This window comes from Stegostoma tigrinum, chromosome 29, assembly GCF_030684315.1.
Source record: "Stegostoma tigrinum isolate sSteTig4 chromosome 29, sSteTig4.hap1, whole genome shotgun sequence".
NCBI lineage: Eukaryota > Metazoa > Chordata > Chondrichthyes > Orectolobiformes > Stegostomatidae > Stegostoma > Stegostoma tigrinum.
In genome coordinates, this window is record NC_081382.1 from 1,003,360 (window position 1) to 1,016,291 (window position 12,932).

Consider the following 12,932-nt stretch of genomic DNA (forward strand, 5'->3'; position numbering starts at 1 on the left):
CCAAAGAACACACCCATCACTGAACAGACTGGTGAAGACTTTTGATCCAGCCCTTCACAGTAACCTACACACACTTATCCCACGCACTTCTCGTGTGGGGGACTTTCACAGTGTGGAAACAGGCCCTTGATCTCAACAAGTCCACATCAACCCTCAGAACATCCCACCCAGACTCATACCCACGTAACCCACCTAATCTACATATCCCCGGTCACTATGGGCAATTTAGATTAGATTAGATTCCCTACAGTGTGGCAACAGGGCCTTCGGCCCAACAAGTCCACACCGCCCATTGAAGCATCCCACCCAGACCCATCCCCCTATAACCCACACACCCCTTGAACACTACAGGCAATTTAGCATGGCCAATCCACCTAACCTGCACATTTTGGACTGTGGGAGGGAACCAGAGCACCCAGAGGAAACCCACACAGAAACAGGGAGAATGTGCAAACTCCGCATAGACAGTTGCCTGAGGGTGGAATCGAACCCAGGTCCCTGGCACTGTGAGGCAGCAATGCTAACCTCTGAGCCACGGTTCCACCCTATTGACTTCTAAAGATACATAAAGCCAACACACCTGGACGTCCCTCTGTATCAGGCAATGGACATTGTGTGAGATCCTCTCTGGCTATGTCAAGTGCATCTTGAAATCCATTGTACAGGGAAACCCAGCTTCTGTCACGACACTACAAATTTCTTACAGAAAGTCAGCATCCACGGACTAGTTGAATCAGGAGTATTCCTTGTCACAATGAACATTTCAGCATTCTACACCAGCATCCCCCACAATGATGGCATCGCTGCAACAGCTTCGGTTCTCAGTGCCACCACCTGCCAATTTCCAGACGCCCATCCTACACCTCATACATTCCATCCTCGACCATAGTGTCTTCACCTTCGACAATCACTTCTTCATCCAGATACACAGAACAGTCACGGCGACCAGGTTTGCTCCCCAATATGCCAACATTTTCATGCACAAGTTTAAATGAGATTTCTTTGCAGCGCAGAATCTCCAACCAACACTGAAAGCCAGATACACTGATGAAATTATCTTCCTTTGGGACTCATGGCAAGGAGTCACTAACATAACTACATAGTGACATCAACAAGTTTCATTGCACCATCAGACTTACCATGAAAAGTAGAATGAGTCTCATTCTTGGACGCATGCATTTCCATCAGGAACAGACATCTTAATATCTCACTCTATCACAATGGATAATCTCCTGATGCTGCACTTCTCCAGTTTCCTCCCTAAACATATTAAAACAGCCTACCCTATGGACTAGCCCTACGCATACACAGAATCTGTTCGGATAAGGAGGAACACGACAGACACCTGAAGGTGTTGAAGGACGCCCTCATAGGAACAGGATATGACACTGAATTCATTGACCACCAGTTCCGCTGTGCCACAGCACAAAACCGTAATGACCTCCTCAGAAGACAGACAAAGGATACTTCCAATGGGGACCCTTCGTCATCCAGCACTTCCCAGGAGCAGAAAAAACTGTGCCATGCTCTTCACAGTCTTCAATACATTATCAATGACAATGAGCACGTCACCAGGATTTTCCCCACGCCTCCACTTCTTACCTTTAAACAACCATTGTTTGCAGCAACTACTCAGCCCTCGGGACAACATCAACCACAACACAACCCTGTCATGCAACCTCTGCAAGACGTGACAGATGACCGACATGGACACTACCAACACATGTGGGAGCACCCACCACGTGCACAGCAGATATTCATGTGACTCGACCAATGTTGTCTATCTCATAAGCTGCAGGCGAGAAAGCCCCAAGGCATGGTATATTGGTGAAACCATGCTGACGCTACGCCAGCAGATGAATGGACGCTGTGCAACAATCACCAAACAGGGATGTTCACTCTCAGTGGGGGATCACTACAGCGGGCAAGAATATTCAACCTCAGAGCTTCGTGTAAACATCCTCCAACGCAGATTTCGGGATACGCAACAAATTAGAGATGCTGAGCAGAGGCTGATAGCCAAGTTTGGTATCCATCAGGATGGCCTCAACCGGGATCTTAGGTTCACAACGTACCACACACACCCACACCCACAGACACACACTCATGTAAATCTACAGGGTGATTTTGTTTTTGCAGATACATTCTATTTTGTTCAAAAAGCACATAACTTACAGATAGTGAGTCAATGTGGCATTTTACAAATTCCTACTTTAGAAATAAAACCACTCTTGACTCCAGACCAAAACACAAACAGATTCTAAACAAGGCCTCACACCTAACATGCATTGTCTGACCTAAAATTGTCACCTCGTCTTTACACTGATAAAACCTTTAGTTCTCTCAGGGCAGTGACTTGAAATGAATTTGAGGATTTACATAAACATATTAATCAATTAAAACATTCTAACTGATAAAAGATTTAACAGCATCTTGGGTTGTTTAATACATCCTCATCAGTGATGTGACCCTTTGATCTTTTACTTATAAATTCTGTGTCTGATACCATCTCGCCAACACCGAGAGAAGGAGCAAAGCTCCGGAGGCTTGTGTTTTCAAATAAACCTGTTGGACTATAACCTGGTGTCGTGTGATCCTAAATGAATATTTTTATTAAAAATCCCTACAGTGTGGAAACAGGCCCGTCAGCCCATCCACACTGAACAGAGCATCCCACCCAGACTGATCCCCCTGGAAACCACCTAATCTACACATCCCTATGGGGAATTTAGCATGGCCAATTCACCTTGCTTGCACATCTTTGGACTGTGGGAGGAAACCGGAGCACCCAGAAGAAACCCACTCAAACATGGGAAGAACGTGCAAACTCCACACAGACAGTCATCTGAGGCTGAAATTGAACCCAGGTCCCTGGTGCTGTGAGGCTGCAGTGCTAACTACTAGCCACTGTGCCGCCCCTCATCAGTATTTAGCATCAAAAAAGGCATAGATGCTACTGAACTTGGTGAAATAAATAATGATGTCTTGAAGAGAGTCCACATTACAGAACAGGAGGTGTTAGAAGTTGTAAAAGGTAGATAGGGCGGCATGGTGGCTCAGTAGTTAGTACTGCTGCCTCACAGCACCAGGGACCCAGGTTCACTTCTGTGCGGAGTTTCCACATTCTCCCCATGTCTGTGTGGATTTCCTCCAGGTACTCTGGCTTCCTCCCAAAGATGTGCAGGTTAGGTGGACTGGCTATCCTAAATTGCCTATTGTGTCTAGGGTGGGAAATGCAGGGATGGTGTAGAGGGATGGTTCTGGGTAGGATCCTATTCCAAGGATCGGTGTGAACTCAATGGACCAAATGGCCTGCTTATACATTATAGGGACTCTAAGAAATCCCTTGATGAATGACCTGCTGAAGTGTAACCAGGACTTTGTGGGATGTTAGGGAGAAAATTGTCGGGCCCCTGGTGGAGATATTTGTATCATTGAAAGCCATGGGTGCAGTGCCCGAAGACTGGGGGGTGTGCTGCAGGGAAATGCTTGGGAACTACAGACCAATGAGCCTAACGTCTGTGGTGGATAAGTTGTTGGAGGGTTTCTGAGAGACAGGATCTGCAGGCATTTGGAGAGGCATGGACTCATTTGGGATAATCAGCATGGCTTTTTGCAAGGAAACTCATGTTTTACAAATTTGATTGAGTTTTTCTGAAGGGATGACTAAAAAAGTAGATGAAGGCAAAGCAGTAGATGTATCAAACTGGAGGCCTGTGGCCAGCAGTGTGCCATAAGGATCGGTGCTGGGTCCACATTTATTTGTTATTTATATAAATGATTTGGATGAGAATTTAGGAGGTATGATTAGTAAGTTTGTGGATGATAGCAAGATTGGTGGTATAGTGGACAATGAAGGAGGTTATCTCGGATGACAGTGAGATTTTGATCAACTGGGCCAGTGGACTGAGGAGTTTAATTTAGACGAATGCAGTTTTGAAAGGTTAAACCAAGACAGGACTTAAACGGTGGATGGTAGGGCTCTGGGGAATGTTTATAGAACAAAGAGATCTAGGGGTACAGGTTCATAGGTCCTTGGAAGTGGATTCACAGGCAGACAGGATGGTGAAGACGGCTTTTGGCATGCTTGTCTTCATTGGTCAGAGCACTGAGTACGGGCGTTGGGACATCTTGTTGCAGCTGTACAAGGCCACATTTGGAGTATTGCATGCAGTTCTGATCACCCTACTAAAGAAAGGATATTATTAAACTAGAAAGAATGCAGAAAAGACTTGCTAGATACTACCTGTACTGGAAGGTTTGATTTATAAGAAGAGGCTGGAAAAGCTGGGAATTCTTCCCCCTGGAGTGCAAGAAACTGAGGAGTGACCTTACAGGGATCTATAAAATTATGAAAGGCATAGTTAAGTTAGATAGTCAACAGCTCTGCTCCATGGTAAGGAAGTCTAAGGCTAGAGGTAGTCTTAAGGTGAGAGGGGAGCAATACAAATGGGTCGAGAAGGGCAGTTTATTCACACAGCGGTGGTGAGTGTCTGAAATGGGCTGCCAGAGGTAGTGGTGGAGGCGAATGAAATTTTGTCATTTAAAGAACACTTCGATGGGTATGTGTACGGGGTAGGTATGGATGGATATTGACCAAACACAGGCAAATGGGACTAGATTACCTCTGAAAACTGAGCAGCATGGACTTAGGTCGAAGGGCTTGTTTCTATTCTGAAAACCTCTATGACTCTAAGTACGCAATCTCATCCCCTCTAAATGGTGTAATTGGTCTCATCCTCCAATACTGTACCTGCTCTGAACCTCTCATACTGTACCTAATTTCATTTGCTAGTACCACACCCAATTTCATTCCCGACTACTGCTCTACCTGACCTCATTGCCTAATACTGTTCCCATTCTCATTCCCATTACTATACTCGCTCTCATTCCCTACTATTTCTCTACCTTATGTCATCCCCTACTGCTATCATTCCCTATTACTGTATCTGATCTTTATCCTGCTAATACCGTATTTGTTCTCATCCTCTAATCTGCACCTGATCCCATCCCCTATTAATACTGCACCTGATCTCAACCTCTGTTAATCCTGTATCTGGTCACATCTTTTATTAGCTATTATTCTTTATTCCGTATTTGACCTCATCCCCTATTAATACTGTATCCAATCTCAGTGAGTAATACTGTACCCAATCGTGCCCCCGAATACTGTACTGATCTTCTACTCTAATATTTTAATCAGATCACATCCCCTATTAGTATTCTATCTGATCTCATTCCTAATACTGTACCCCATTCTCTATTAATACTGTACCCTTCAACTAATACTCTACATGATCTCATCCTCTTAATACTGTATCCAATCTCACCCCCTACTTATACTCTACCTGCTCTCCTTTCCTATTAATACTGTATCTGATCTCATCACCTAATAGTGTACCTGACTTGTTCTCCTAATAATACTCCACCTCATCTCATCCCTAATAATACTGCATTTGATCTCAACCTCAATTAATACTGGACCCAACTGCATCCCATACTATTCCCATCTCATCCCCTATTACAGTACCCATCGTCATCCCCTGTAATACTGCACCTAATCTCATCCCATATTAATAGTGAACAGATCTCATTCTCTGCTAATACTGTACCTGATCTCAGTCTCTTTTACTGTACGTGGTCTCATCCTCCATCTAACCTGACTATATTTGTACATCTCCTTCCAAAATGTCAAATACTCTGTTTGATACTCTGCTTTCTCTGGTCACTTTGTAATAATGCCTTATAATGGCTTTCATTTCGTATTCATCCATTTCCAATTATGCTATCAATTTATCTATCTTGTTGTGGATGCTGCTTGCAATCAGATAAAGATTCTTTAATAAGACCCGAAATGTCAAACTTTCCTGCTCCTCTGATGCTGCTTGGCCTGCTGTGTTCATCCAGCTTCATACCGTGTTGTCTCAGATTCTCCAGCATGTTACTATTTTCCCAACTTTATTCGTATTTGCTGGCACAGTCATATGCTTATACTCTCTGTCCCTTACTATCTCAGTTTGGTTTCATCAAGACCATGCCAATCATTCAGCACCTTCCTTCTCCCCCTCGCACTGGTGCCAGTGTGCCATGAATTGAAACCCATTTCTCTAATACCTATCATTGAGGCATGGAATCGCAGAGGTAAACAGCGTGGAAAATGCCCTTCAGCACATGAAATCTACACCAGTCAAAACAACTACTTAACTATTTTAAACATATTTTCCAGCACTTGACCTATTACCTTGTATGCCTTGGCATCGCGAGTGTGTATCTAAGTATTTCTAAAATGTTATATGAGTTTCTGCCTCTACCATCTATATAGACGTTTAACACGTGGGTCTTATTTAGCCCATACTAATTTGTTTATGGATCAGGTCATAATCCATAATTCTGAAGAGGAGTTAAGAACTTTTCCTCCATTTCTCTCTCCTCAGATACTACCAGACCTACTGAGTTTCCCCAGCATTCTACATGTATGTTTGAGAATTCCAACATTGGCAGTATTTTGGTTTTATTAACCCAGAGACTGTTACCTTTGCTTTAAATCTGGTTGCTTGTACTTTCCCCAGCAGGGCCTCTTTCCTAGTCTGAACGATGTCACTGTTACCATGTGAACCACAACAATTGGATCCTCGCCTCCCACTGAAAGGTCCTATTAAAAGTGTTGCCTTTAAACCTGGCATCAGGTAGGCAACAGTGTGTGTTCAGGACACTTGTTCTTGGCCACAGAGAACGGTATCTGCCCTAATTATGTTGTCCACAGCTACATTTATTTTCAACCCCTACTTAATTGGTCCCTGCACCACTGTGCTCTTGTTATTTTACTCATCGTTTCTGCAATCCCTGCTCAGACTACAAGGGGCGACATAATGGCTAGCACCGCCACCTCACAGGACCAGGGTCTGGGTTCAAATCCATCCTCGGCGATTGTCTGTGTGCAGTTTGCACATTCTTCCCATGTCTGCATGGGTTTCCTCCAGGTGCCCCGGTTTCCAATTGTCCAAAGACATGCAGGTGAGGTGAACTGGCAATGTTAAACTGCCCATGGTATGAAGGGATGTGCTGGCTAGGTGGATTATCCATGGGATATGTAGGGTTACAGAGAGGGTTGAGTGCATGGGCCTGGGTGGGAGGTTTGGTGCAGACTTGATGGGTTGAATGGCCTGCTTCCACACTGTGGGGATTCTATGAATGTTTAACCTTTTGGGCAATTACAAGGGCTGAGGCTCCTCCAACACCACCTTCTAGATCCTCATACCTGCCTCACTCACCGTCATACATTGCTGTCCCTGACCATGGAACAAATGTGAATTTCTGAGACGAAGGGCTGTGACTGCCTCCTGGAACAAAATGTTCAACTTTGCCTCTCCCCAATACCTTGTGGTGTCCAAAACTCAAACTCCAGCTCAACAATTCGGAGCAGAAGTTCCACAAACTATAGACATTAAGCACAGATGTGGTTGCTTTTGATTGTTCTGACCTCCATCTGGCCCGTTATGCTACATTTGTGACATATCATCTATTCTGCCAATTTTGTCATATTTTATTGAACCATTAGGTTGCAAGTTTGGAAATATTGACTTAATTGTCATTTGAGACATATAAAATAATCAGAGGGTTAGATAGGGTGGAGAGGGAGAGCCTTTTTCCTAGGATGGTGACAGCGGGCACGAGGGGGCATAGCTTTAAATTGAGGGATAAAAGATATAGGACAGATGTCAGAGGTAGTATTTTTACTCAAAGAGTAGTGAGGGAATGGAACGCTTTGCCTGCAACGGTAGTAGATTCGCCAACTTTAAGTACATTTAAGTCGTCATTGGACAAGCATATGGACGTACATGGAATAGTGTAGGTTAGATGGACTTCAGATCGGTCTGACAGGTCGGCACGACATTGAGGGCCGAAGGGCCTGTACGTGCTGTAATGTTCTAAGTAGATAAACCAGATAAGAAATACATTTATTGCAACACTTATTTCTTCCCTGCACCAATTTAAATGCCTGCCTATGTTTACAAGATAAAATGTTACAAACCCACCAAACAATCTGCTCAGCTACTTAAAGTCTTGAGCAATTAAAAGCTTCTGGAGGCTAAAAACAGATATAAATAGTTGCACAAGAACCAAAAGAACTGCAGTTGTTGTAAATCAAAGACAAAAACAGAAATTGCTCGAAAAGCTCAGGTCTGGCAGCATCTGTGGACAGAATCTGAGTTAACGTTTCGGCTCAAGAGACCCCAGTTCTGAGGAAGGATCATTTCAGCTAAAACATTAACTCTGATTCTCTCCACGGATGCTGCCAGACCTACTGAGCTTTTCCAGAAATTTCTACTTTTGTCTATAAATACTTGCATTTCAGTCTCTCTCTGCACCAGACTCTCAAAGCAACACTCAAACCTCATCAACATCAGGCCTCATCACAATCTGTCTTCTGTACCCGAACTCTGGGAACCTCATCAGATCCCACATACTCTCCACTTGAGGAAACATCATTAGATACTATCCCATCACCATAAGCGCACTGCATTACCTGTACACATTGCTCTTCCTGAGCAAGCTTTCAACTGGACAGCTTGTCGCATCTCTTCCACTGGAAGCTTCAGGTATTCAGCCCCATTACAGACCTGGTAACAGAGAATGACACGGGGTTACTTGGATTCAGGGCATGAGACTCTTCTGTTGGTTACTGGTGTCCAGAGCAGGTTGGTAAGCCATTGAAATTAAGAGATGAGCAGTTGCGAGCAATACATTTGATGAAGGGTCCAGGCCTGAAATGTCAGCTTTCCTGCTCCTAAGACACTGCTCGGCCTGCTGTGTTCATTCCTTGTTATCACTCGTGATCCCAACAGCTCTCCGCTCCCACAACCAAATTCAGGAATTTAGCACCAAGTTTGTCCATTGGTGGAATTGGGAAAAGGTTGGCCAAAGCTTGCTGAAGGGCGATGCTGTCATTCCCTATGTAGGTGGTACTATGGAGTCAGCTTGTGTCAGACTGCTCATCTCTTTATTGGAAGCCATACAATATTCCCAACAACATCTCAATTCCGTGCTTCCTTTCCCCAGCTCAAAACTATGACTCCTGGTGAAACTTGGACTCAATATGACCTCCTGAAATGTGGCACCAAGGGAAACACACTTATAAAGTTGGAAGGGGCTCGTCTTCATGCATATGTTCATCTGGAGTCTACATCTTGAGTCAAATAGGGCAACAAAGTTATGAATGGTCCAATTCCGCTCAAACAGGAGCCTGGGAACCAAGTCTGTTATAGGACCACAAACAATGGTTTTAACCTTTCCAAGTTTTACTTAGAGGATGTATCTAGTCATTCAGCACTAGATGTCAGGTAAGCAGTTTAAGAAATTAGAGACACTGAGAGGATCAATGAAGACGATGGTAAGGCAGAGCTGGGGTAGTACAGAAATCCCAGTATGTTTGCAAATGTTTTCAAATATTTACCAGCATGCTACCAGGACTGGAGTGTTTGAGTTATAAGGGGAGACTGGGACTTTTTCCACTGGAGTGTGGGAGGGTGAGGGGTATCCTAATAGATATTTAAAGGATCATGAGCAGCATAGATAAGGTGAACAGCAAAGGTCTTTTCCCGAGGGTGGGGCAGTTCAAAACTAGGGGGCATATTTTTAAGGTGAAAGATAAAAGATTTAAAAGGGACCCGAGGGGCAACTTTGTCACACAGAGGGTGTTTTGTATGTAGGTTGAACTGCCAGAGCAAGTGTAGATACAGGTACACTTACAACATTTAAAAGACATTTGTACAAACACATGAATGGTTTAAGAGGGATACAGGCCAAAATCAGGGACATGGGGCTAGTTTTGTTTAGGCAATTTGGTTGGCATGAACGAGTTAGACCAAAGGATCTGTTTCAGCTGTACGACTCCAAGACTACGTCTTTTTTGGATTATAGACTGAAAAGGAAAGGACATTGCCTTAAAAAGGAGAGATGGTGAAAGGAGTCATTTGTAACAAAAAAAACTGTATGTTAGCTTCAATGTTACTTTTCGGGGACATTAAGTCCAAACAAAATAGCACCATTTGATATAGCTACAGGAGAGCTCAGCATAACAATAAACCTAGTCAGGTCGCAGTTTGACACAGATTCTGATCCTCTCTGGTCCAGAATTGGCAAAGTTGATCAATTTCATTTCCAATTTCCACCCTACTCTCACCTCCTCAACATTTCTGGGGATAGGCTGGATTGAAATATATATTACAAACACATTGATTCCCAATTACCTGTACTATACATCTTCGCACCCTGCTTCCTTTTGTGATGATATTGCGGCTCGTCGGTGCATTTTATCCTGGTTCATTTTGGAGAGGTTTTAAGGCAAAAGTATCAAGCAGTCTAGAGAGCCACTAGAGTAAATAGCTTGTGAGGCCTTGGAGTTTTTTTAAAAAGTTAGAACAATAGAAGCATCTTGATTGGGTGTGGTCAAGCTCACACAGAAGCAGGAATTTTAATTTTAACTTTCAGCAGTTGCTGTTGGGGTCTTGAAGAAGTGAAAGCTATTTTCTCTCTTTCTCGGTCACAGCCAAAAGATGGGAGTTATCTTCCTGTTACTGGAGTTGCATGTGAGACAATGTGTTTTCTGAATTTGTCTTTTGCCAAGGATGTGTTTGTGGGATGTTACTATATTGGAACACTTTAATAGTAATAGTTATGTATCTATTACTCTGTTAAGTTTTCCATTAGAGTTACATTATTCTAATTCCTCCTTTTGTTATATATTAACTACAGTGTATTAATAAAGTGTGTTTTGCTTTAAAATGGTATTTTGATTGATCCAATTACATCTGGAAAGCGACAACTTACAGTTATCTTTAAAATAAGTAAAAGTTTAGGTCTAGACTATCTTCTAAATATTTCTGAACATTAGTCCTGTACTTAACATAACACTGTAAAGGCTACATCCCACTCTCCCAGTTTCTCCATATTTGCTGGTTCTGTTTTGACAATGTCACCTGAGGGACCCTCAGAAATGTTCATGTTTTTCCTCAACCAAGACTCTCAATCAGCACGGCTGATAGTGCCCTTAGCTGTGTCTGACCCATTTCCCACTATTCAGTCCTCACCTCTTCTCTTCTTTCCCACAACATTAGTAGGGTGCCCCAGTCCTCACTTTCCACCCCACTAGCATGCACATCCAAAGGATCGTAAGCCACCATTTACACAACCAGACCTACATTCCGTTTCCATTCCTTGTCAGCATTTGCAGGAGCTGTTCCCTTCCGGGACACCCTGAACAACTCCTCCTCCATTCCTAAGACTCCCCCTCAGTCCATAGCATCTTCCTATGCAAACGCAAAAGGCATAACACCTGCCCATTTATTTCCTCCCTCCTCACTATCCAAGGCTCCAGACACACCTTCCAGGTGAAGCATAATTTACCTGCACTTCAATCAATTTAGTCTACTGTATTCGCTTCAACACTGGGGAGACAGAATGCAGGCTGAGTGACTGCAAATGGAACACCTACCTTCTGTTCACAAAAGCAGCCCTGAGCTTCTAGTTGCCTGACACTTCAACAAACCACTGTGTTCTCTGTCCAACATTTCTGTCTCAGGCCTGTGCCCCAGTGAGGTTCAGCATGGGCTGGAATAGCAGCATCTCTTTTTCTGCTTGGGGACCCTCTGGGACTCAATATTTAGGGCCTGAGCACCTCTCTCCCATGCCCTTACACACCCTAACTCTTGGTCCTGTCGTGGCATTTTTAACTCCTTATAGTCCCTATTGCTAGCTTTTCTTACTCCTTAGCTATTACATATCCCTTTCTCTGCCTAATTGTCATTCTCTCCCTTTGGATCTGTCTCCACTTATCACATACTCCGTCCTTCCCTTGTCCTCAACATATATACCACCTTTTTCTAGCTACCATCAGTTCTGAAGGAGGGTCACTGGACCGAAACATTAACTGTGTTTTCTCTCCATAAATGCTGCTAGACCTGCTGAGTTTCTCCAGCAATCTGTGTTTTTGCTTCTGGAAGAGGAGTGAAAAAGAGAAGAAAGGAGACCTTCATTGGTTAGCTGCATCAATCCTTTCTCTCTCACCTTTCTTTGTAAAGTTCCTCTCTCCAACCTTCTGTCAAAGGAGCAGAAAAACTTCATTCAAAGCCACCGAAAAAAAATACATTCTAAAAGCTGAAAGACGAAGAAACCCTCAGGATCTAACCAGTGTTCTTACTACAGACTTTCTTCGAAACAGACCTCTGAACTCCTTGCATGGCAGCACCTTCTGGAGTCAGAAATTAACAGCTCAGGTTGAGGTTCTGGATGTGAGTTTGCTCGCTGAGCTGGAAGGTTAGTTTTCAGACGTTTCGTCACCATTCTAGGTAACATCATCAGTGAGCCTCCGATGAAGCGCTGGTGTTATGTCCTGCTTTCTATTCATCTGGTTAGGTTTCCTTGGGTTGGTGATGTCATTTCCTGCGTTGGTGACGTCATTTCCTGTTCTTTTTCTCAGGGGATGGTAGATTGGCTCCAAATCACTGTGTTTGTTGATGGAGTTCCGGTTGGAGTGCCATGCTTCTAGGAATTCTCGTGCGTGTCTCAGTTTGGCTTGTCAAGCCAAGCCAAACAGAGACACGCACGAGAATTCCTAGAAGCATGGCATTCCAACCGGAACTCCATCAACAAACACAGTGATTTGGAGCCAATCTACCATCCCCTGAGAAAAAGAACAGGAAATGACATCACCAACGCAGGAAATGACATCACCAAACCCAAGGAAACCTAACCAGATAAATAGAAGGAGGGATGTAACACCAGCGCTTCGTCGGAGGCTCACTGATGACGTTACCTAGAATGGTGACGAAACGTCTGAAAACTAACCTTCCAGCTCAGCGAGCAAACTCACATTCAGAAATTAATGCTGTGCACAGTGCTACATGAGCAGCTTAGAGGAAACATCGGCTGCA

The 12,932-nt window shown here is 43.8% G+C and overlaps 1 protein-coding gene across 3 annotated transcripts in view; it reads right to left on the reverse strand.

Annotated features, from left to right (window-relative positions):
• The window catches only part of exd3 (exonuclease 3'-5' domain containing 3), a 644,822-nt gene that overhangs the window by 44,738 nt on the left and 587,152 nt on the right, over nucleotides 1–12,932 (reverse strand). For all 3 annotated transcript variants that reach the window (XM_059638357.1, XM_059638356.1, XM_048558801.2), the window contains one exon: nucleotides 8,528–8,621. In XM_059638357.1, the coding sequence (XP_059494340.1) occupies nucleotides 8,528–8,621 (94 nt within the window). The remainder of the gene's footprint in view (nucleotides 1–8,527; nucleotides 8,622–12,932) is intronic.